The sequence below is a fragment of the Hetaerina americana genome, unplaced genomic scaffold (genome assembly GCF_022747635.1).
Source record: "Hetaerina americana unplaced genomic scaffold, ioHetAmer1.1.p SCAF_9, whole genome shotgun sequence".
Classification (NCBI taxonomy): Eukaryota; Metazoa; Arthropoda; class Insecta; order Odonata; family Calopterygidae; genus Hetaerina; species Hetaerina americana.
In genome coordinates, this window is record NW_027287538.1 from 22,211,026 (window position 1) to 22,232,579 (window position 21,554).

At 35.8% G+C, this 21,554-nt stretch overlaps 1 protein-coding gene across 2 annotated transcripts; it reads left to right on the forward strand.

Moving 5' to 3' along the window:
- The first annotated feature begins 3,473 nt into the window (after nt 1-3,473).
- LOC139698932 (ubiquitin-associated domain-containing protein 2-like) lies at nt 3,474-21,337 on the forward strand. 2 transcript variants are annotated; one of them, XM_071597887.1, is made up of 8 exons: nt 3,474-3,635; nt 4,244-4,377; nt 8,081-8,163; nt 8,364-8,510; nt 9,205-9,451; nt 11,797-12,021; nt 14,233-14,356; nt 19,547-21,337. In XM_071597887.1, the coding sequence occupies exons 1-8, from the start codon at nt 3,596-3,598 to the stop codon at nt 19,867-19,869; spliced, it is 1,323 nt and encodes a 440-aa protein (XP_071453988.1). In that variant the 5' UTR covers nt 3,474-3,595; the 3' UTR covers nt 19,870-21,337. The 2 variants fall into 2 exon arrangements, with proteins under 2 accessions (XP_071453988.1, XP_071453989.1); XM_071597888.1 differs by lacking the exon at nt 3,474-3,635 and adding an exon at nt 3,687-3,891.
- Nucleotides 21,338-21,554: the final 217 nt, after the last annotated feature.

Below are 21,554 nucleotides of genomic sequence, written 5' to 3' on the forward strand. Positions count from 1 at the left end.
TAGTTCTTGGTCTTCAGGGCACTTAGACATCTAGGTTCATTATGCCAACCCGTGTTATACCTGCCTGAAAAGGGACAAAATTTTCTCAGTAGAGGTATAGACGGTACTTATCCAGCATCCATCCTGGCCAAACATTGTTTTTAGAAGTTGGCGATATAACGGGACCCTTTTCAATACAAATAATGAGATACATTGGAAAACAAACAATAAATCTCTCAATTAAGTATAGTAGTGGATGATATGTCAGTTGAGAGAAATTCCAAGCTGGCAATATGAGTGGATGCAGGAGATACTGAGTGAAATACAAACAATTCTTAAGAAGTTAACAGAGGAGAGAATGCTGGGAGAGTTAGATTGAGGGAGGAAATGTATTGGCATTTTGGATTAAATTAAGGGACGTAGAAAGTACGCTGAGTGAAAAAGGGATCAATTGTAATAAAGGGTGCGTTCCAAAAGTAATGCAATGGAATTTCCTGCACCGCTCCTATTAGACGGAGTGGAATCATACCACCTGGAAAAGGAAAGGGGGGCACTAAGCTTTGCCGTGAAACTGATCTCAGTGCTCTCCAAGCTGTGGGAGTGGCAGGACGTCAGTTACTGTAAACCTCTGAGCGATGACCGTGTCACGAAAAAAATGGAATCAATGATCTAGAAACATTACGCGATTACTAAGTTTTGAGCTAAACTGGAAAAATCTCTTGAAGAGACTAACAAAATGATTCACGAGGCTTACGGGGACTCTGTTCTGTCATACTCACAGGTTTCGAGGTGGTTAACAGCCTTTAAGGAGGGCCAGGAAGAGGTTCACGACGAACAACGCACTGGGTGGCCGTCAACTAGCAAAACCGACAACAATATGACTCGTGTTCGACAATTGTTGGACTCTGCCCGTCGATTGAGTATCAAGATGGTTGTCAATGAAATGAACCTGTTGTCTTCTGTTTTATTTCACATTTTTCCTGAAGATTTAGTGATGAGGAAAGTGTGCTCTGAGCTCGTGCCCAATGTGTTTGCCACAACGCACTACAAGTTCCTGGCCAAACGCCAGGTGCTAGCGATGCCCCACCCCTCCTATAGTCCTGATATCGCCCAAGCATTCTTGTTTTTGTTCCCTCGAATTAAAGCAGCCCTGAAAGGAAACCATTTTTCGTCCACAGAAGAGATCTCGACGAAGACCTTGCAAGAGGTCCCCGAAGACTCCTTGCAGGACGCGTACCAGTCATGGCAGAGTCGCTGGAAAAAATTTGTAGAGGCCCTAGGACAGTACTTTGAAGAATTTTAAGTGTTTGTGCGAATATGTTCAATAAGTTACTTTGGAAAAATAATTGCATTACTTTTGGAATGCACCCTGTATATAGTATGCTGATTAAGGATACTTTATTTCGGGTTAGTTAGGTCTCATGAGTACAATACCGTGTAGTGCCAAGGTACATCGAAAAAACCTACCCCAACACTGTAGACTACTCCTTCCAAACAATTGGACCAATTTCTTCAACATGGCTAGGCCCTTGAGCTGTTTCCATCTGTTTATAATAATTATTTCTAGCGTCAAACTGCTCATAAACTGGAAATTTTATAAAATTACTGCACTTGCTTCAATAATCAAACGTAAATCAGTTGCGTGGTTCTATGGTGGGGTTTCTAATGACATATCACCTCTGATGCCTGATCGGATTGTACTTCCCCCAATAATTATTACAGGCGTCATTTTGCCTGGCATCAAAACAATGAAAATATGAACTATTGTTGATATAGAGTACTAATTAAACCAAATAACACCACTCTCTTGATATGCAATTTGGCTAGAATACAATTTCTAAAGTTCAAAATGCCGACCAGCCATTTAAATATACTAGGATTATAGGCATACACTAGATAGCAAATAATTCACCAATATACACCAGGAAACAAGTTCTACAGCTATAAAAGTTATAATGACATTAATCGCCAAAATTAATTCATCTTACCTAGGATATGACCAAGAGATAGGGAAAATAAGAATTTTAACAGTGAAAAATGATGAGGAAAAAATGTATTAGTTTATATAGTGCAAGTGTAGCCCAATTTTATGCATTCTAACTTTTTGAATTTTTGAGAATTCTTGATTAGGTATTGATATTTAGGGAATTCTTTAGCCTGCATAATATGTGTAGTGTTTTTTAAAATGTGAAAATTCTAACAACACATAATCCTCTTTAATGATTCCTTAAGAAATTAAATGAGCTTATCTCTTACCTTTACTCTAATATTTATTCCCAGCTATGACTACCATAAACTTCTATTTTCATTTCTGCTTCCCAAATGAAATGAAATACGTTCTATCTGCAAACAATGGATGCTTTATACTTCCCTCATTTACGCTAATGGTAAGTCACCTGACCTGCTTATGACGTCATATTGTTTATTACAGTACGGAAAACAAAAGCCTGCAGCAATCTGTAAGTGCCACGGTACCACCTCTACGAAAGTTGTTACAAGACAACGGCAAATTTATGACGTATATAAGAGAAGAAAACATAAATTTCAGGGAAAGAGAAATAATTTTAGAAAAGAATAAACAAGTGTTTTTTATTCGTCTCCTGCTTGGCAAATAAAGTTATTCTTAGGGAAAAGGATACTCGGGTCTTCCACCGGGTCATTTCCTCCATCGACGACGCACGCGTTTCGTAAAACGAGTCGTTTTCTATCCTCAAAGCTGATGAGGTATTCTTAACGAAGATGAAGTAAACGCAAAATATTCAACATCCATAGAATGGGATAAAAATATCATAAGCAACACACAATCGTGTTGTCGATATGTTGAGTTACGATCGTTACATACCAACCAATACATGTTTATATGAAAGTTCATGTTATCGTGACCGCTTTTCATAAAGTAAATTTAAAATGGGTCATTCATGGAAAACAATTTCTTGGAAAATAGAAATGACTTGAAAGGTAAACACACAATATAATAATTCGATTCATTTAAACACGAAGGATAATTGCCAATTATCCATTATTATGCTCTTCTAATAACTTTTCCCAAAAGCCTTAAAACAAAAGAATGTGTCTCAATTCATTCCGCAACAAAGGAAGGGAAGTTAAATTTTGATGTTTGAGAAAGTGGTGACGCCCCATTTCTTCAGAAAGTTTGGAAAGTCTAATAGATACTAAAGATATCTTGCAACGTCATTGCTCATTATTAATAACGCCTTGCTGTTAAATATCACAACAGGAGTAAAGAATTAAATGGATCAGGATATCAACTGAAGACATTTTTACTATTTAAAGACTAACATTTGGTTTACATAAAACACCAACTTTGCAATTCGCATGAATTAAAATGCGCTTCTTAGCATGTCAGTTGTTAATATTTACAATAAATTTGGCAACAATGTTTGTTTCTCACGTTTCTTGTGCTCTCTCCCATTGGAGGATAGGAAACACATTTAGTTGAGAAATCATGACATCACTTCTACCTAAAGCAAACATAGTGGCTGCATTGGTTGACGCATTAGTAAACATTTCGATGTTGATAAGTTGTGAACAGCATTATTTATTACCATTGGGCTGTTAATTAGTTCCATAAGTAGATTATTATTATTGCAATAGAATGGCTGCAATGTTCTCTCTTAGCAATTCACCCGGAATCCGTAAGTACTCATATGTTTCAGGGTTTTTTTACCGAAGAAATGATGCAAACATTCTGTGTTGTCATCAGTATTTGCGACTGTTATTCATTCAATGTGTGCAAAAACTATTCAAATGTTTCCTCTCACTCGTGTAATTTTTCCTCCTACTCGCAAGCATCCTATGCTTTGTTTTCGTTGTGAACTGGCGTGTATCTAGTGCAAATGAAATGTTATAATGTATGTCAGGATGGAATTTTAGCTTAGACTCTTGGAGAAGGTGTTGAGCCAAAAGCTAATTACCTTAGAAATACGTTATATTTTTGTCCGTTTCACATTTACTGGATATCCGCCAAACGATAGATTACGCGTACGATTACTGTCGACCTATGGGATATTTCATATTTAGTTTTTTCTCCCTGATAAAAAATATTTTCCTGAAGCTACCTCTCGGTGTATACTTGCCGTATATAGTTTTCATATGTTTAAAGACTAGGGGAGCGGACAGTGGATACATTTACTTAATTACTTACATCATTGACATATTTTTAAAGTTTAAGAGAGTCACAACGAGCGACCATAATTGTTGATATCATGAACATGTTTTGAAATTTTGTATATTTTTCCACCAGACAATGTTCCAGTTTCGATGGGACTCCTGGGTTACTTAGTCCTGTCGTGTGCTGCAGTGAATGTCCCTTCAATGTACCACCTTCACAAGTATTTCCTTAGCCGCATTCCTGAAGATTTAACGATCAGTAGTCAGGTAATACTATCAGCGAAAATGAATTACTACCAGATCACTTATCTATAAGACATGATAAAGTTAGGGTATCTTTTAAGTTAAGAAGGTAGAGGGTATACATAATTGCATACCAATGCTGGGCTTTATCATTCCTCCAACAGTTAAATGGCCTTTGCAGATGTTTGATAACGGGCACTTATCGCTTCTGATTGTAGGTATAGTTCATTATGTAACTTGTCATTGAGCACACCTATTGTCATTGCTATATTTTCCAAATAATTTTGTCATAGATTTTTTATCACTCCTGGAATGAGGGCTAGTGGTTGGCAGTTGCCGATATGTATTCATTTTTTGTAATATAATTAGAAAAAACTTGTTCCTAGTTTAATTTACAGTGAAATGGGCCTTTCTTTTCTTAATTCAAGGCAACCGATTGAATTCGGCAAACCTTTGCTTGTGTTTCACATCCTGAATTGTTAAAGAAATTGGAGTCCTATGGAATTCAAAAAACTGATTTTAATCTGAAAAAATGTCTAGGTAATAGATTTCAACTACTTGCTAAAAGTAAAGAAATGCAATTTTCCACAAATAAATTTATTTATTTATGACCCAGGTTTTCTGTGCTTACACCATATTTAGACCTGAAAATGGTGTATTAAAGTAGAAACCTGAATTTTGAATAAATTTCATTTGTGGAAAATTATATATCTTCATTTTAAGTGAGTATGTTCCACTCAAAAGAACCTGAATCATCAGCATTAGATCTCATCTAGTTGGACCAAATGACCAAAATACTTCCAGTCTAAGGTGTTCTTTAAGGTCAAATACTTGGACCCTTTCTGTTCCTTGTGTGCATCACTGATATCTATTTTGATGCTACATGTACAAGGTCATCCAGTAATAATTATTTTTTCAATAATAGAATATCATATATAATTTTTCCCATTTTTTATTGACACTAATTTCACAATATTTCGCTCACTTTTGGACGTACTTTTTACCAGTGCTTAAACATTAGTCATATGTTTAGATCAGGGGCCCAAGTATTACTTTTCTCTCTGGGAGAAGAGAGAAAATGTTTTCTCCTCGAGAATTCTCTTTGTGCCAGTCTGTAAATGAGGGGGAAAACGCTTTCTGTTGACTGGAAGGGAGAAAATTCTGGACTCAAATAAGTTTATGGAAGATAATAAGTTATCATGGGAAATGCTTCGCAAGCCAATGAAATCTATTATTACTACTTATTTACATGTAACGTTACTCGATTTCATATTGTACAGACAAGAATCATGCCGAATATGAAAAAGTTAATTTCATATTTGGTAAATATTTTGAAATTGGTTGACAATGTTTCTGTAACTATCTGCCAGGAAATTTGCATAAATAGGAAGATTCATCCCTAAAAAAGTACAATTTTTATATTAATATTAACATAGTTATTTTCCTAAACAGAAAATATGTCATTTTATATTTAAGCATTCATTTTAATTTTTACACAACATTAAAATGCAATCACTACATAAGCTTTGCTGCTGAAAGTTTACGATGGTAATCACAGGAAGTAATAGATAGAAAAGGAAAACTTGTGGATCAAAAACTCTTTAAATCTGAACCACACCAAGGTCATCCCATCAGCTGGTGTAGTATAGAACGGAGGGATCACTCCTCCCAACTTTGATTCCTCTACAAATATTTAAGTATTGAATTCACCAACTCCAATTAATGCTACATTCCATTATTTTACTGTCGAAGAGAAGCAGGTCATTCGTAATAAATTCATCTTCAAGAAATTCATTTGAGATATAATATGTAGTTGAAGATTAACCAGCGCAAATCACGGTAAGGTGCTCTGAATTTATAGTAAAATTTTATTTTAAAAACTTAAATGCATTGTAATTTTGGCTGTGGAATGATCATTTGAAAGTATAATAATGATAAATGAAAAAGAAACACTTTGTTCCAATCCACCACTTTATTACAGGTACGACTAGTTTCGACGCTACGGCGTCATCCTCAGGTACAAAGTTTAAAGTCACAATCATTGTATATATACCCTCTTCTGGAAAGGGTGGGGGAGTTGTGGGAAGAGGGGGCGGGGAGGGGAGTACGGGGGTAGGTACGAAAGAATGTGGGAGAGGGTAGGAAACACCAGGAAAAGCGTTAGTGAGTGGGGGGGATTGGAAGGTGGGTTAAGAGAGGGGAAAATTTCATTGGTCGGTATAATTTGAGTCAATGGCTAATGGGGATAAAGGTACGGGTTAGGAGTCAATGGGAGTTAAGGGGAAGGGGTTAGAGGTTCTGTTTTTCTGTTATTGCTAAGGAGGCTTCCAGGAGAGGTGATACGTTTTCAAACAGAATGTCATTGAGTAAAGGATGTTTCTTCATTTTCATCCTTTACTCAATGACATTCTGTTTGAAAACGTATCACCTCTCCAAGCCCATATGTATAAAGCTAGGCATATAAACCGTAGACAACATTTATGTGCTCTAAAATCCTGTGAATATCAAGGAAAATCTTGGTAAAATTACATTAAGTCTGATGTACACTTGTAAAATTCCAGGAAGAAAAGCAATTAAGGAATGGCCTATAGCAGGCTCAGCAAATTTCTACTTGAAGTCATGACAACCTAAGGATAAACTATTTGACATGCTGTCTCCTAAAGCCATGTCAATGTTTGTAGAAAAATTGAGTAGTTTTTTTGCTCTTGTGGGTGATAAGTATAGCTGTATGCAAGATATTTCCAGCTCTGTTTTAGAATTTTGGGAGCTCATTGTAAATTGAATGTAATTGGAACATGTTGCCGACCCCAGTGGTGTCGGGGTAATTTTCTCGTCTGCCATTTCAAGGGTCGTGGGCTCGACTCCGACCTGGGTGAGTTTTCCTTCACCTAGGGCTTGGATGTTTGTAAATATGACCGCAGTTAATATTCCGATGTAAAGGCCAAAATGTGCTGTTTTTGGACTAATGCTGATTAAATAAATGTATCATTAAGTTTTACAGGTATGCTCCTCATTAAACACAAATTGGCTTTACTCAGGATAAGATTTTTCTGTATTTTTTCTCAAACTGAGGAATGAGGAAGTATATGGAAGAGGAGAGAACTCTATGGTAAAGAAAAACCAGACGGAATTGGATACACCTCAATCCACAATGTATTAGTTAGAAACATAATTGACGGGAAGATCCCATGGGAAAGACCAAGATATAAGTGCATGGTACAAAGTAAGGAGGATGTGAAACAGAAAAGCTGTAAGGTGGGGAGGGATTTAAAAATGAATATAGAAGACTGGAGGGCTGCAGTAAATCAATCTTGAGATTGAAATGATCAGCATTTATATGTTCAGAAGCTCCTTTTTTATATAATACTATTAATTGCATTTATGTTTCCTCCTCTTTTATTAAGGAACTCTGTTTTTTTGGGAATTTTTTGGAAGCATTTATATTGTGATTCGGTTCTGGATTTTTTGTATGTTTTAAATCATTCTAATTCTTATTTAAATTCATTTTGGTTTTTGAAGAACTGTACCTTGTGGTGTTTCAGAGGTATCCCTAATAAACCCACCAGCAAAGGAATGATTCACTAAATGCATAAAAGTTTCAAAATTATTATCGGTATTGTTTATATTAAGTTAGCATGTATCCTTGTATTGAAAAATTGTGAAGTCATTAATGGCTGTTCAAGCACTTTGGTTCGTACTCTGCTAAATTTATTTTCTTTTGTTTCAGGTTTTTAAGCTGGTGACAGCAAAATTAGTTTTTCTAGATCCCAAGGATCTAATATGTGCAGGAACGCTAGTGTATCATTTTAGGTAAGTATATATTTTCACTTTGATTGATGGTTTTTAGTGTTTTTGCTATGGTGGTGGTGATGAAGTGGTCATCTAGGTACTTGGGTGCCCAAGTTTCAAATTATTTTGAAATGTGGACTTTATTTAATGTATTAAAAAGTAAAGACTGGCTCCGTATTGAAACAATCAATTTATATATTTAATTACAATTTTATTCTCAGGGAATTTGAAAGGCGTTATGGCTCAAGGAAATATGCCACTCATCTGCTTGGATGCAGTTGCCTATCCTTTGTCCTTGAATTGTTGGCACACCTGATACGATGGTTTATTGACAAAGATGGAGGAAGTGGAATCCTTTCATCAGGGCCGTAAGGAGATTATTAAATTTATGTCACCCTTCGAACATTGAGAAGAATGAGAGAGTATTTTACTTGTTGTTATTGGTGTCCAGTTGGGTTTAACATTAAATGAATGCAGTTTAGCATAGCTGCTTATTTTTTGCTCATGAATAACACAGGTTTGAGTTGAGGCATGAATAACATGGGTTTCAACAAAATTTACTGTAAAAATAGTCATTTGCATATTTTTCAATTAAAAAAATAGTCATTAGGTAAAAAAACTGGAAAATCATGGTAATTACATTCAGTTTTAGGAAGTTTTTTAGAATTTTTTATCTTATTTTTTGTACATAATCCATATCTTGTCAGTTTTTTTCATAAAGATACCCCAATATCTGTAAATGAAATTGTTTTTGTTTGCATGGAGCTCTAGAATTAAGAGGTTTGTGAACTTTTCATTCAGAGAGAAAGCATAATGAGTCTGTCAGATCAGTCTAGTTACCTTTAAATAATCATATTTGTTAGGAGTAATATTTAATACCTGCAGTGCTAATTTTGTTGTAAATTTGTGCTTGATTGGAGTTTATTTCATACCTAATTCACCTTTTCCATTCCATACCATTCTCCTCTTTGCATGTGGTTTTTCATGTTTTGACTATCATTTGTTATTTGATAGCATTCATATTTTGTTAATTTTCTTTTAAATCTGTATGTTCTTTTGCAGTTATGGACTTCTCTTCCCTCTTTTTGTCAATTTCTACAAAGAAATACCTAATACTGGTACACAGGGTAGTTCCAACCGGAATGGTCATCAGAGATCCTTAGCTGATGACAACCAGCAGTGGAATGCTCCATTCAGTGCACTTGGAACAATCTTTCCTCCTATTTCCATGAAGACTATCATCTACTTGTTTGGGATGCAGCTGTCATGGTCATCTTCCAGCTCTTTTATCGCTGCCGTTACTGGGATTGTAAGTAAAGGAGATTGGATTTCATCATTTTTTGATTTGTATCTTCATAGTTTCTCAATGGATGTGCTTACAATTAGAGTAATTACTTCCGTAAATCCTCATCATGGAAAATTAAAATGGGCAAAAAATGACCATCCATGTTGAGTTTACATGTGACCAATACATTTTAGGTGAGAAAATCTTTTTTGGCTCTGGAATAAATTATGTAATAGCTGTGTAGATAAATCCAACATTTATAAAAATTTCAATTTTTTTTTTAATATCAATGTATTTTGATTCTCAAATGTGTGTTTGTGAATTATTTTATTTGATATTCAGTAAAACCACTGTTTTTGCACACTGAATCAGCATGGTTTGAATATATGAGCATAATTTTTAATGGTTTGGATTGACCTCTACGTATATTAGTGCAGTTAAAACCATGTATTTATATTTGTGATCCCAGACTAAATCTATATTCTCACTAATCTCAGAGATGATGCCACTTTTTTGTGTACTTTGTCCATGATGTCATTTATACTAAAGTTTTGATGGGTTGTTATATCTACAGAGATCCTTATTTGGTAGTCTACCATTTGGGGTAGGCTCTGGATGAACACAGACTGTACACTTTCGCATCTCTTAGCCTTGCTTAACCATACAAAACCTGACAGGACATACTAAAAAGAACCCTTACTCAATTCCACGTAAATTCTATCTCCATAAAAATTGAAAGAAACCGTGGAACACACCCCTAGTGAAACTTAAACGTTAGGAAACAGGAAAAAGTCGCTGAGGACCAGATCTGGTGGATACAGTGAGTGGTCAACTAATTTCAAATCTAATTTGCAAATTTTAGTGCAATTTGTGAATTTAAGCTATGGCGAAGTGTGAGCAGGTGCAATGTCCTGGTGGAAAAGCACATTCTTCTTCTTCTAATACAATCATTTTTTTTTGCAATTTCTGCCTTCAGCTTGTCAATTAATGATGCATAATACTCTCCTATTATTGTTTTACCATTTTGAAGATAATTGATGTACACAATCCCATGACTATCCCAAAAATCAGTCGCCATCACCTTTGCGGCCAGTGGAACCCATATGTCATTTTTGGAGCTGATTCAATCTTTGCAGCCCACTGTTTTGACTGTTCTTTCATCTCAGGAGTGTAGTGGCGGATATAAGTTTCATCTACAGTTATGAATCGATGCAAAAAATCTGACTCACTTTACTTAAACCACCCTAATAAGGCTTTGGAAATGTAATAACAAATACGAATTACATTACGAATACATTTTTGGTCCCTTAGTGGGCCAATGTGGCACCCAATGCACAGATAGCTAATGCATATCCAATTCTTCAATCAGTATATGACAAATGCAATCTTTTGATTTCCAAGGCCCTGTTGGTGCAGTTTAAGTGAAGTGAGTCAGATTTTTTGTATCGATTCATAACCGCGACTTGCAATTGTAGAAGATCATCGTTTGACTGTGCACAGACTAGGAAGTGATCTTGGAATTCTTAAAACTTGTGTTTTGAGAATTCTTACCAAGAATTTGGGAATGAATTGAAGATGAGCGGCTTCTGTCTTCTTCACCACAATAATGCATCAGCACATCCATCGTATCTTGTGCTGCAATTTTTGGCAAAGAACGAGATAATACAACTTTGCCAGCTCCCTGAAACTTTTGCCTGTTCCCAAGTCTGAAAATTCTACTCAAAGGGCACCGGTTCAATGACATGGAGACAAATCAAACTAATGCGATGGGTGCACTGAAAGCCATTCTGAAAACTGATTTCCAGAACTTTATCAGGATGTAGAAGCCCCCATGGGAGGGAAATGTTCAATCGAATGGGGGAGCCGGATGACAACTTATCATGCCTGCATGGAGTTACCATTGGAGGATACTTTTATATAATTAATAATTGAGGCCCATTTATATCATGTTAAATTAAGAACAGTATGAAACTGTTTTTTTTTTTACTGGGTATGTTTATATTAGTACATTCCTAACATTTTTTGAGCCAATGCTAACAAAACTATGTGATTGGTTTTAGATTGAGTCAAGGACTTAATGTGCTAATTATTTGTTAATTTTTAAACTTTAGATAATTTAACATTAACTGCCACAAATGATGGAAATAAAACATTGGTCATTTATTGTTTAGATTAGCGTTTCCATGTTACTTTGCAGCTGGTTGTAAGTAAACACTCGGGATGGCTAGGAGACCTAACATTGATTCTCATTTATTATGTGTAAAAGTTGAAATTGATCTTATTAAATTGGCATTTTATGTTATAATTTTGCATTTGTTTTCCTTGTCAAATGATCTTTGAGCTTGAATGGCATAATTAATTCCCTACAGGTTGCTGGTGTACTGTACCAGAAAAACTTTCTGTATATTCAGAAGGTGATCTTTGTTCCTAACTGGTTGGCTAACTTTGGGAATACTGCCCTTAGCTACATCGTCAATACGTCACCTGGCATCCAGGGAGGAAATAACAATTGGACCGAGAACGGTAGATGGGCCAGGGTTCAGCATCCTGCCAATTCAGATGATGGACCGTGGAACAGGCAAATCAGGAGACAGGTGGGTACTTCATGATGCATATTTAACGCTAAATTACTATCTCAGGGTGGCCATGAATGTAGACATGCCCAGTTCTTTGACAGGGTTAGGTTCAGGTGAAAACTGCAAACATTTTAAAATGATATATTTATAATTAAGTTTATTTTTGCTTTTTTTTCATATAGGATATACAGTTTCCAATGCATGATTCAATTAGTTTTAGAAGTTCCATTGGAAGTTTTCATTAGTGTTTTAATTGTAATGATATTGCTTAATTCCCTTTATCAAATGAAATGGTTTTGCAAACTTTATTTATTTTCTCTCCTGTAAAATTCACATTTTTCCTCAAATTCGCTTAATATACCAACCCCTGAGGGTGTTCTGTCTCCTTCTAGCTCCTCCAACATCATCTTATCCAGCATCTAGCTCCTCCAACTTGTTGCATTGTCTCTCTCTTGGGAGCAGAGGTGCTCCATATTTTGAAATCACTTATATTTTAGTCTTTCTAGGCTGTTGTCATATTCATATGCAGGGATGTAAGAAGCTTAGATATGTGGTGATACTCATATAATAGTAGGATGTAGTTATACTCATTGATTGCACCTCCCTCAAAGATTCCATCTTATATTTGCAAGTTTGATAAATTGGTAATTCTCCCAGTGTAAAATTTATATCATCGAATTAGATCTCTGGGAGGGGTTACTGGTAGTGAACTTTAGCCTTGACTTTGCAATTTATCTTACTCTTTGAGTATTCCACCATCATTTTGCATTTTACTATTATTGTTTCCACACTTCTGTAGGAGAAAAAATGTTATGGGATTTGCAAGAAAGAGGAAGGCTAAGTTAAAATATTGAAATAGGAGTCCATAAACTGGAGCAGATGGAACAGTTTACCTATCTTGTAAGTGTTTTAGACCAAAATGGTTAAAGTATTACGGATATGGAGAGAAGAATTGCATTAGGTGAAGAAGCTTTCATGAGTAGGAGAAAATTGATGACAGGAGTGTTGAGTAAGGATGTTAAGAAAAGGCTTGTTAAAATTTTGATATGGACCGTAGTTAGGCTTATATAGGAGGCTTTTTAAATGTGGGTGTGGAGAAGGTGAACTGGACCAAAAGGAAAACAAATGAGGTATGGTGGGCAAGGAGAGAGGATTATTAGGAGAGATCATAAGGAGACAGGATCAATGAATGCAAAGCATATTGAGTGGCAGTGGGATGTTGAAGACTGTGATAGAGAGGAGAATGTTAGAGAAAGAGGTAGGAATAGGATAGTCATGTTAGACAGAATGAAAGGAGGAAGGAAGTATGCTGAATTGAAGAAGGGCCAACTGTAGTGTTGAATGTCAGGTTGATTTTTTTTTGTCAGCAGAGGCAAGTAAATGAATTGCTGTACAAGTATAGGCTCTGTCCATCCAAATGGTACCACTTAAACAGTAGAATACCAATAATAACAATAGAAAAAAAATTTTATTTTGAGTCTGAAATGAGATTTTATATCATGGCAAAATGAATGGTTGGTACCATTTTAAAAAATGGACTGATATTGAAAGTAGGGAAAGAAACATTGTAGCTTTATTTATTTAACTTGATGCACGATTATGGAATGTACAATGTGCATTAAGCAAAATCAGCAAAGCTGCAATTTTTGTTTTCATGATGAATAAGTTCCACCAAGTCAAACCTGAAATTACAAATAATATTAAAATGTTTATATTTGCTGTTCTTTCATGCCCTTTTTGAAAGGCAAATGGGTTTTTTTTTCATTTGCAGCATTTGTTGCTTTCACCTAAGGGATCATGAAGCAGGGTTGTCAAATCATTGCTGACTTTGAAAGTTTTTGCTTTGTAGGTAGTAAATTATTTTCTAACATGGTGTGCATTGCTGACGATGAACCACTGAGGAACTTACACCTTTGTTGGACGTCCCTTTGGATGCCAAGCGTGGAGTCTTACTGTCATTCAAAAATGTCCAGGCTATTTTAGAGAGAAATGCAAAATTTAAGAAAAATTCTCTGAAAGCATTATTGTATAAAATAATTAATCATTAAGAAAAGAACTACCTGATGAAACTGATGCTGGCATATTTGGGAAAATTCATCAGTGTCACTCACCATTTGGTGTTGGCGCTTACGGCATTAACTTTCTCGGCTTTCTTTTATGCATATTCACCTTCCCCTTCCATGCTTCACCTGAATTATCATTTAATTCAGATAGCCTTTTCTCCAACAGGGTCAAGGCTTTGCTGAAACATTGGTGTATCCAGACAATTATTGGATGGCAAATCAGAATGGAGGAAATATATTTGGTGGTTTCCTTGGATCATGGCGACAGCATAATTTGTTGGAAAATGAAGGTGAGTGGATAGTCTCATTCAAGAGTAATATGAGAAAGTTATTTTGTTTTAAATGTCATTTCTTTTTATGTGAATAGGACTCTCATTCTGAATGGATCGCAAATGTGTATTTGTGATCCCGTCAAATTTTTTTTCTTTCACAAAATTTTTCATTTGGAAAAACAGTTGTATCATTGCTTAGAATTTACTTTTATAGATATATGCTTTCGGTAGAAATATGGAACCAAGAAAATAATAATTAAATAATAGCACTTTTCCACTTTGTAAAAATTTTTTGCTGATCAGGTTTCTATGTAATGCAGCATCTTCAATACCAAGCGATGATATAGTTAATCAAATCCTGGTCCGTAATAAATTTTCACATAGGCGAAAGTACTATTAAATGGTCATTATGTACCAATTTTACCATATACCTTAAACTGGGAAGTTATATGAGGCCAAAAATTGATGCATCATACCTTATGGAGTTCTCAAATTTAAGTCAAGTGTAATGTATCATGAAATTTGTTGCACAATTTTTTTGCCAGGACCAAAAAACATTATTGTGCTAACCAGGAATACCCATCAACCAGAATACTTACATAGAAGAAATTAGAACCGTTCAAATACATAATAGAAATTTCAGATTAGAGCCATCGCAGTGAGGATTACAGTAAAAATGTGTCCTATGTTCCCTCTTTTACTTACCTCTAGAGTATTAACTTATTAGGATGGTTGCATATTGTAAAATGACTTACAACTTAATGGTAACAACTAAGTTTTCCCTGAGTATTCTCAGCAAAACTAAGTCAATTCATCTTGATTCATTGGTCAAAAGAGGAGAACATACGGCTAAGTCAATTCAATTATTTTAAAGAAATGAAAATTCAAGGATGCAGTGGACTTGGTTGCACATTTTGAAGAGGCCCTAAATTCTGAATGTATTAACCAGTAAAATGTAAAGTGAGGATCGTCATTCTGTGACACTTTGCAGTTGTAATGTGGGTAGAATAATTATGTTAATTATGGCATAGTGGCTTATTACTGAGGTTTGGGATGGTGCGGTGGCTAACGTACAGGCTTCCCACTGAGAGGGCCCGGGTTCAAATCCTGGAGACGAACAAATATTTTTCAGTGGAATCCCAATTCCTATTTGAGATGCTTCGTGGAGAGCACTTTAAGTGAGTACACCGTCTGTCGGATGGGACATTAAACTGCGGACCCCTTGGTGCCTTTCGACAAGAGTAGGTTAATGCCGACGTCGGGTTTCTCTCCCCCCTTCCTTTCCCATCCATCCTTAATGGCACAAATGACCTGAGCTGTCAGTCGCCTCCCATAAAAACTACTACTACTGACTTATTACTGTTCATTCCCATAGCTCATTGCTGATAACTAATGGCAGAACATTTCATTTCATATATTGTTAATAATATGCAATGTATTTTGTGTAAATGCATACTCACTACCTGCATTGTTGATTCTTTATAATGCAGCACTTAATAATTTTGCAGCATGTTCTGGGTGCATATGAATACCATTTTTTTAAACTGAGGCCTTCACAATATTTAACTGAGTCACATAAAGGTTTCATTTAAACTGGTGATGATTAAAGTGTTAATCTTAAAGAAGTCTATAACATGTGCCATTCTCTCAACTCATATTTTGGAAGTCCCATGAATATGTGAATGAGTTATACACATAAAAATAAAACCGCTTGGTAAATTATTGTGTTAATTAAGTAGAAAGATACTTTTTTACTATGATGGTGCTTAGAAAATTGAAGTAACCTATGGCATGGAGAGGTATGCACATTTTTAGCACTCTCCTATCCTTAGCTAGGGTTTGGTTGATCATCTCAGTCCTTATTGCATTGGCAGTTCTTTTATCACTTGGGTTTAGTTTCATTTGATTTCCATTTCTACTTAATTTGAATGTGAAAGTAAAGTGTTGCTGTTGCCCCTTCATGTAAGTGCATTGTCATTGAAAATCAGCAAGCAATAAGCATTGTCATTGAAAATCTTGCAGGTTGAAATTGCTGTTACCATTCACGTACAGAGATTGCCTGATGACTGTGTATTACATGATTTGACCTGATGCTGAAAGAAATTTTGATATGTATCTATGATTTTGATTTTTCAATATTTTCTATGGTTTTTGAAGAAAGAGCCTTTTCATTTAAATGATTTCCCCATAATGCTCAAATAATGTGTGTGTGTGCAGTTGGCCATATGTGTATGTGCAAAGTTGAGTCTGACTGGTTTAGCAAAAATGTATCAAGGCTGACAATGCAATTATGGGAGTGTGCATAGGTGAAATCTGAGGAGTGTTTAAACAGTAGAAATAGCAGGAGAAAGATATATTAGGTGAGGAGATTATGGTGGGTCATGAGTAAGAATGTGAATTGTATGTGTCAATGAATAGATGTATGAATATGAAAAAAGTGTGCTTCTTCACTGGTTTTGGTCATATCAAGAGAGAGAGTCTATGATATTTGAATCACCATTTTAACAGATTTGAAGTCTGTCCAAAAAGGATCCAGCCATGCAATATTTGGAGAAAAATAACCTACTTAGAATGCCCTAGTCCCCTTTGAAGTTCTCCCCTTGGTACGTCACACACTTATTCCAGCATCTCTTCCACTATTCAAAACAATCGGCCAAGTCCTGTCTCAGAATGGTTATCAACTGCCTCATTGCATACTCCTTTGTCTTGTCAACTTAAAGAATTTCGTGCTGCGGTTACCGGGGACCTGCTCCATTCCAGTAGCAAATGATGAACCAGGTTTTCTAAAAAAGGTCATATCTGGAGATGAGTCATGGGTCTACAGCTATGGCCCTGAAACCAAAGCTCAGTCTTCCCAACAGTTGGTTGATAAGATAAAGGAAAATGCAACAAGAAAGCTGATAACTAATCCAAAAAAAGGACTTTGCCAATTGTTTTGAAAAGTGGAAAAGACACTGGGATAAGCATGTAAGGTCCCAAGGAGAGAACTTCAAAGGGGATTAAGACTTCATTGTTTTAAGTAGGCTATTTTTCTCAAAGTATTGCATGGCTGTATCCTTTCAAGACCCACCTTGGATATATTAATAATGTAGAAGAGTAGATATATAATTGGTTTTAGAGAGAAAGAGGAAGTGGTAGACCAAGAAAGTCATGGATGAATGTGGTTAAAGGGACTTCTCAAGGCAAGGTATATATTGGCAGTGTGAAGGAATTGAAGAGAATGTATAAATGTGTGACGAAGATGAAAGAAGTGTGCATGTGTGTGAATTGGGAATATTTCCATGAAAGGGAGTGAGTTTCCCGAAAGAAATTAAAATGAGGATTTTTTACTTTTCTAAATCTGAGAGGAAACAGCATCAATACAAATATAACTGCCTTCCACAGAAATCGGCTTGGCTGTAAATCTTGAGAGAATAAGAAGTTGATGCATCTGCAATCAAACAATAATTTTTCCATCGCACAAGCTTTCGGCCCAGAAAAATTGCTAAAATCATTTGCCATTTAGTACAAGACTATATTATCACCACTCAAATGAATTCACTCAACTACCATGCTCTGTGTAAAATGGCCTTCAGTTCTTTGCTCCCCTCTACTGAAAAGGTGTAGTTGTGCCACCGAAAATTTTGCATTGCATGTATGTTTCTTTTTGTGTTTCATGTTTTCCTTATGTCATGTCTCTGGCACGTAATTTTAAATTCTTAATATAAGTGTACAAGTGAGATGAAGATAATGTTTGTCATGTGGACAGTGAAAAACTGTCAATATGTCTCATGCTCACTATGAACGCAGAGACTTTTGAGGGCTGTCCTAAAAGTAACTCACTTTTGCGTGTAGCAAGTGAAGTAATGGGGAGCTGAATGTTTGCTGTATTCACTCACACACTAGGGCAGTATGCCTAAAGCTGCGGTGCTTGGAAGACCGTGCCACTTGTCATTTGTTTACAGTAGAGAGTCAAAATTAACAGAACAATACAATTGGAAATCCCACCAAATGTAAAATCCATTTAGTGATAAGGTTTTTACTGACAATAAACTTCAAAGCTGCTGACATTCATGAGGAAATTAATACTGTGCACCAGCTAAGTGATGAGCGACAGCATTGTGCATCATTGGTGTTGTCAGTTTAAAATTGAACAGACAAATGTCCATGATGTCCAAGAACTGGCCATCTGTCAGTTCATCTGTCACAAGGCTAGGCTGACCACTGCGGTCCTCATTGTGAACATTGGTGCTGTGGCCATTTTGAAAACTGAATGCACCATTGCCACACTCCATATTCACTCATTATTCCATCTCCGTACAATTCACAAAGTTGCCTATGTACTTTAATTGATTTGTGGTTTCTTGTCAGTAAAACCTAATCACAGATTGCAATTCAACGCTTGTGAGATTTTCAGCACATTTGCACATTTTCAGCACATAGCAGTGCACATTTTCACAGTTTGCAGTGAGCATAGTAGGAGAACTGCAGTCTGCACCCTACCACAGCAGGATACGTACTGAGTGTAGGGACGTTTAGACACCAAGATGGTGTCAATAGCCATACCAATCGTAACGCTAGGCTGAAAAGTTACTTTCTCGACAACCCTCGTGTAAAGTCATGCCATACTTCAGTGAAAAGCTAGGTTAATTGCAATTCCTCAGCTTTTCTGCAATCATAGTGTCAATCCAAGAGACTGCCGCAAATTTTCTGTGGCAAATCCCTTAGGCAGTAGAGCCCTGATGCAGTGTTTCCCCACTCCCCACTTGTGGTGAAAATCATTACCTTTCAGGTCTAGACAATCATTAGGGTAGTGGTATGCAAGGTGACATCGCTGGAGGGTGGTAAAAGTTGCACCAGTCAGTGTGTTTTTAATGTTTTTGATAAGTGACTCCAAAATATGCTGCGAGGTCATTATTTTTTTCCCCCTATAATTCACTTATCACTTTATACATTCCTTAAGAATTGAATAAGTTGAAATTTACCCAAAAATGGCTGCAATTAATCATTTTTAACTTACCTCAATGTAAATTTCCTCTAGTAAACCCATCTCAACTCCAAATTAATAATCTGAAAAACCGAAGAGAGAATTTAGGCATGATTTTATTTACAAATACCTATTCTGGTTGTGTGTGTATGGCTTGCCAGAGTCAAATTTTTCCCAATTCACCTTTTCCAGTCATTAAAAGAATGTGATTATAGACATTGTTTCTTCCAATTTCCTCCCAGATGAGTTTGATGCGGATGACTTTGGGAGAGATAGGGGTGATGGGGTGGAAATTGAAGAGCTGAATGTGTCAGAAGAGGAAATTCAAAGTGGATCGGACTTAAGCCGGAGGAAAAATGACAATAATGACTCCGAAAAGATAGCTAAATTAGTGGATATGGGATTTCCCAAAGACGAAGCTCAAAAAGCACTCATAAGTACAAACTATGACCTCCTTGAGGCCACAAATGTGTTACTAAGGATGGAAACATCACAGCCTTCAACCGAGGAAGCAGCCTCAGCGCCAAGTTCTTCAGGAGATGCCTCATCATCTGCGCATCTCTGAAAAATGCCTTCATTCTAGAGTAAAGGGTTTTTAAAAAAAATTACTTCTCAGGAGATATAAAGTTAGAAGTGTTTTACCAAGTGAAAGGGCACAAATGAGAGTGTGTTGAGTTCTAGTGCCAGTGACAACCATCCAAAGTCCTAGCGTATGTGAGAAATGCTTTTCATAATTTCCAGATTTTTAGCATTTTTAATTGTACTTTGTTTCAAAAAAGAAAGTGCAACACATGCAACTTCTGTAGCCCCTTGTTTTAAAAAAAGTAACCCATCTTTTTTTTTTGTCTTGTAAATCAGGGGTTGTGTTGACCTGATGTTTTTGGGGCTGTTGTGTGTAACTATGTGAAGTGGAGGTTTTTTTGTATTGTACAGTGTGGAAATTGTATAAATAAATTATATTTTAGTGAAAATTAATCAATAAGCTATTGTGATCGTAAATTTTCATATTACTTGACTCTGAAAGTTAGCTTTCTTATGTGTATAAAGGGCACGCAAGAGGAATGCTCCAATTTTGTGTTGGGGTAACTTCAATTAAGTGCAGATATTTATGCTTAAAGTTGACTATTTTTCCAAATAATATGCAAAGTGAGACTTAATTACATATATAATTATTATTTTTTATGTATGGCCAAACACCAGCATTTCAAAAGCATTGTCTAGTGCAATGCCAATCATTCCAAAGCATATTTGCCTCAGTTTCAACAATTGGCAAAATATCTATGTAATATTTTGGGTTTCTTTGAAAGAGGTCAATATTGCAGACTGTCCATACATATGTATTTCGTTTCAGTCATCATTTTGGGTTTTTCCTAAACATTTTCTTCTGGATGTACTGTGCAAAAATGCCATGTTTAAACAGAAGCCTGAGGCCAAATAGCTATACTAATATAATTGGGAAAAGGCAATTATATATTCAACAAGAGAATATCAAGTAGAGGGTCTCAGTTTGGTTACATTTGTTTCTCTCAAATGAAAAGCCATGATTGATGATTTCTCTTTTAGGTTTTTAGTCACTACTCAACTACCTTTAAGATAATGCCCTGTGATGAACCCACTACATAACCTATGAGATCCCCAAAAAAAGTAATTCCTGGGTACAGAGGTATCTAAGATGCACAGATTATATTGTTAATTGCTCAATTATTTCCATCCAAGAGAGTTCCTCAATTTTCTGAGCATTGAATCAACAAAGTTAATATATTCTGCTTTTGTTGTTTGAACTTATCTTATTCTGTCATAATAAATCAAAATGTGGTTATGTGACAATTATAATGGATGTCTTATGATAAGGTATGACTCATTTTAATCTGTCAAATGTCTTTGAGCACTCTGCTACCAGCAGGTTATTGTTTTCTCTTTTCATATTATCTCTTTATCACTCACAAAATTGTTATTTCACTGAATTTAATGTTTATGAGACAATCTTGTCCAAATATATGAAAACTCTTGTGACACCATTTGTATTCAGTAACTTTAGGAATCATCTCTTTTTTTATGCATCAACTAAGATAAGATTTTTCCAACCCTCTTTTTTTAATGAATTATAAGGACTTATTACCTAAAGAATAAGTCGGGTTCTCCATTATTGTGACATTTCCATGTTTCACTTCTAAATGGTCATATAGACTTGTCAATTCAATGTTATAGTTTTAAAGTCTGCCTTATGAATCCTCAGACTTCTGTTGACTG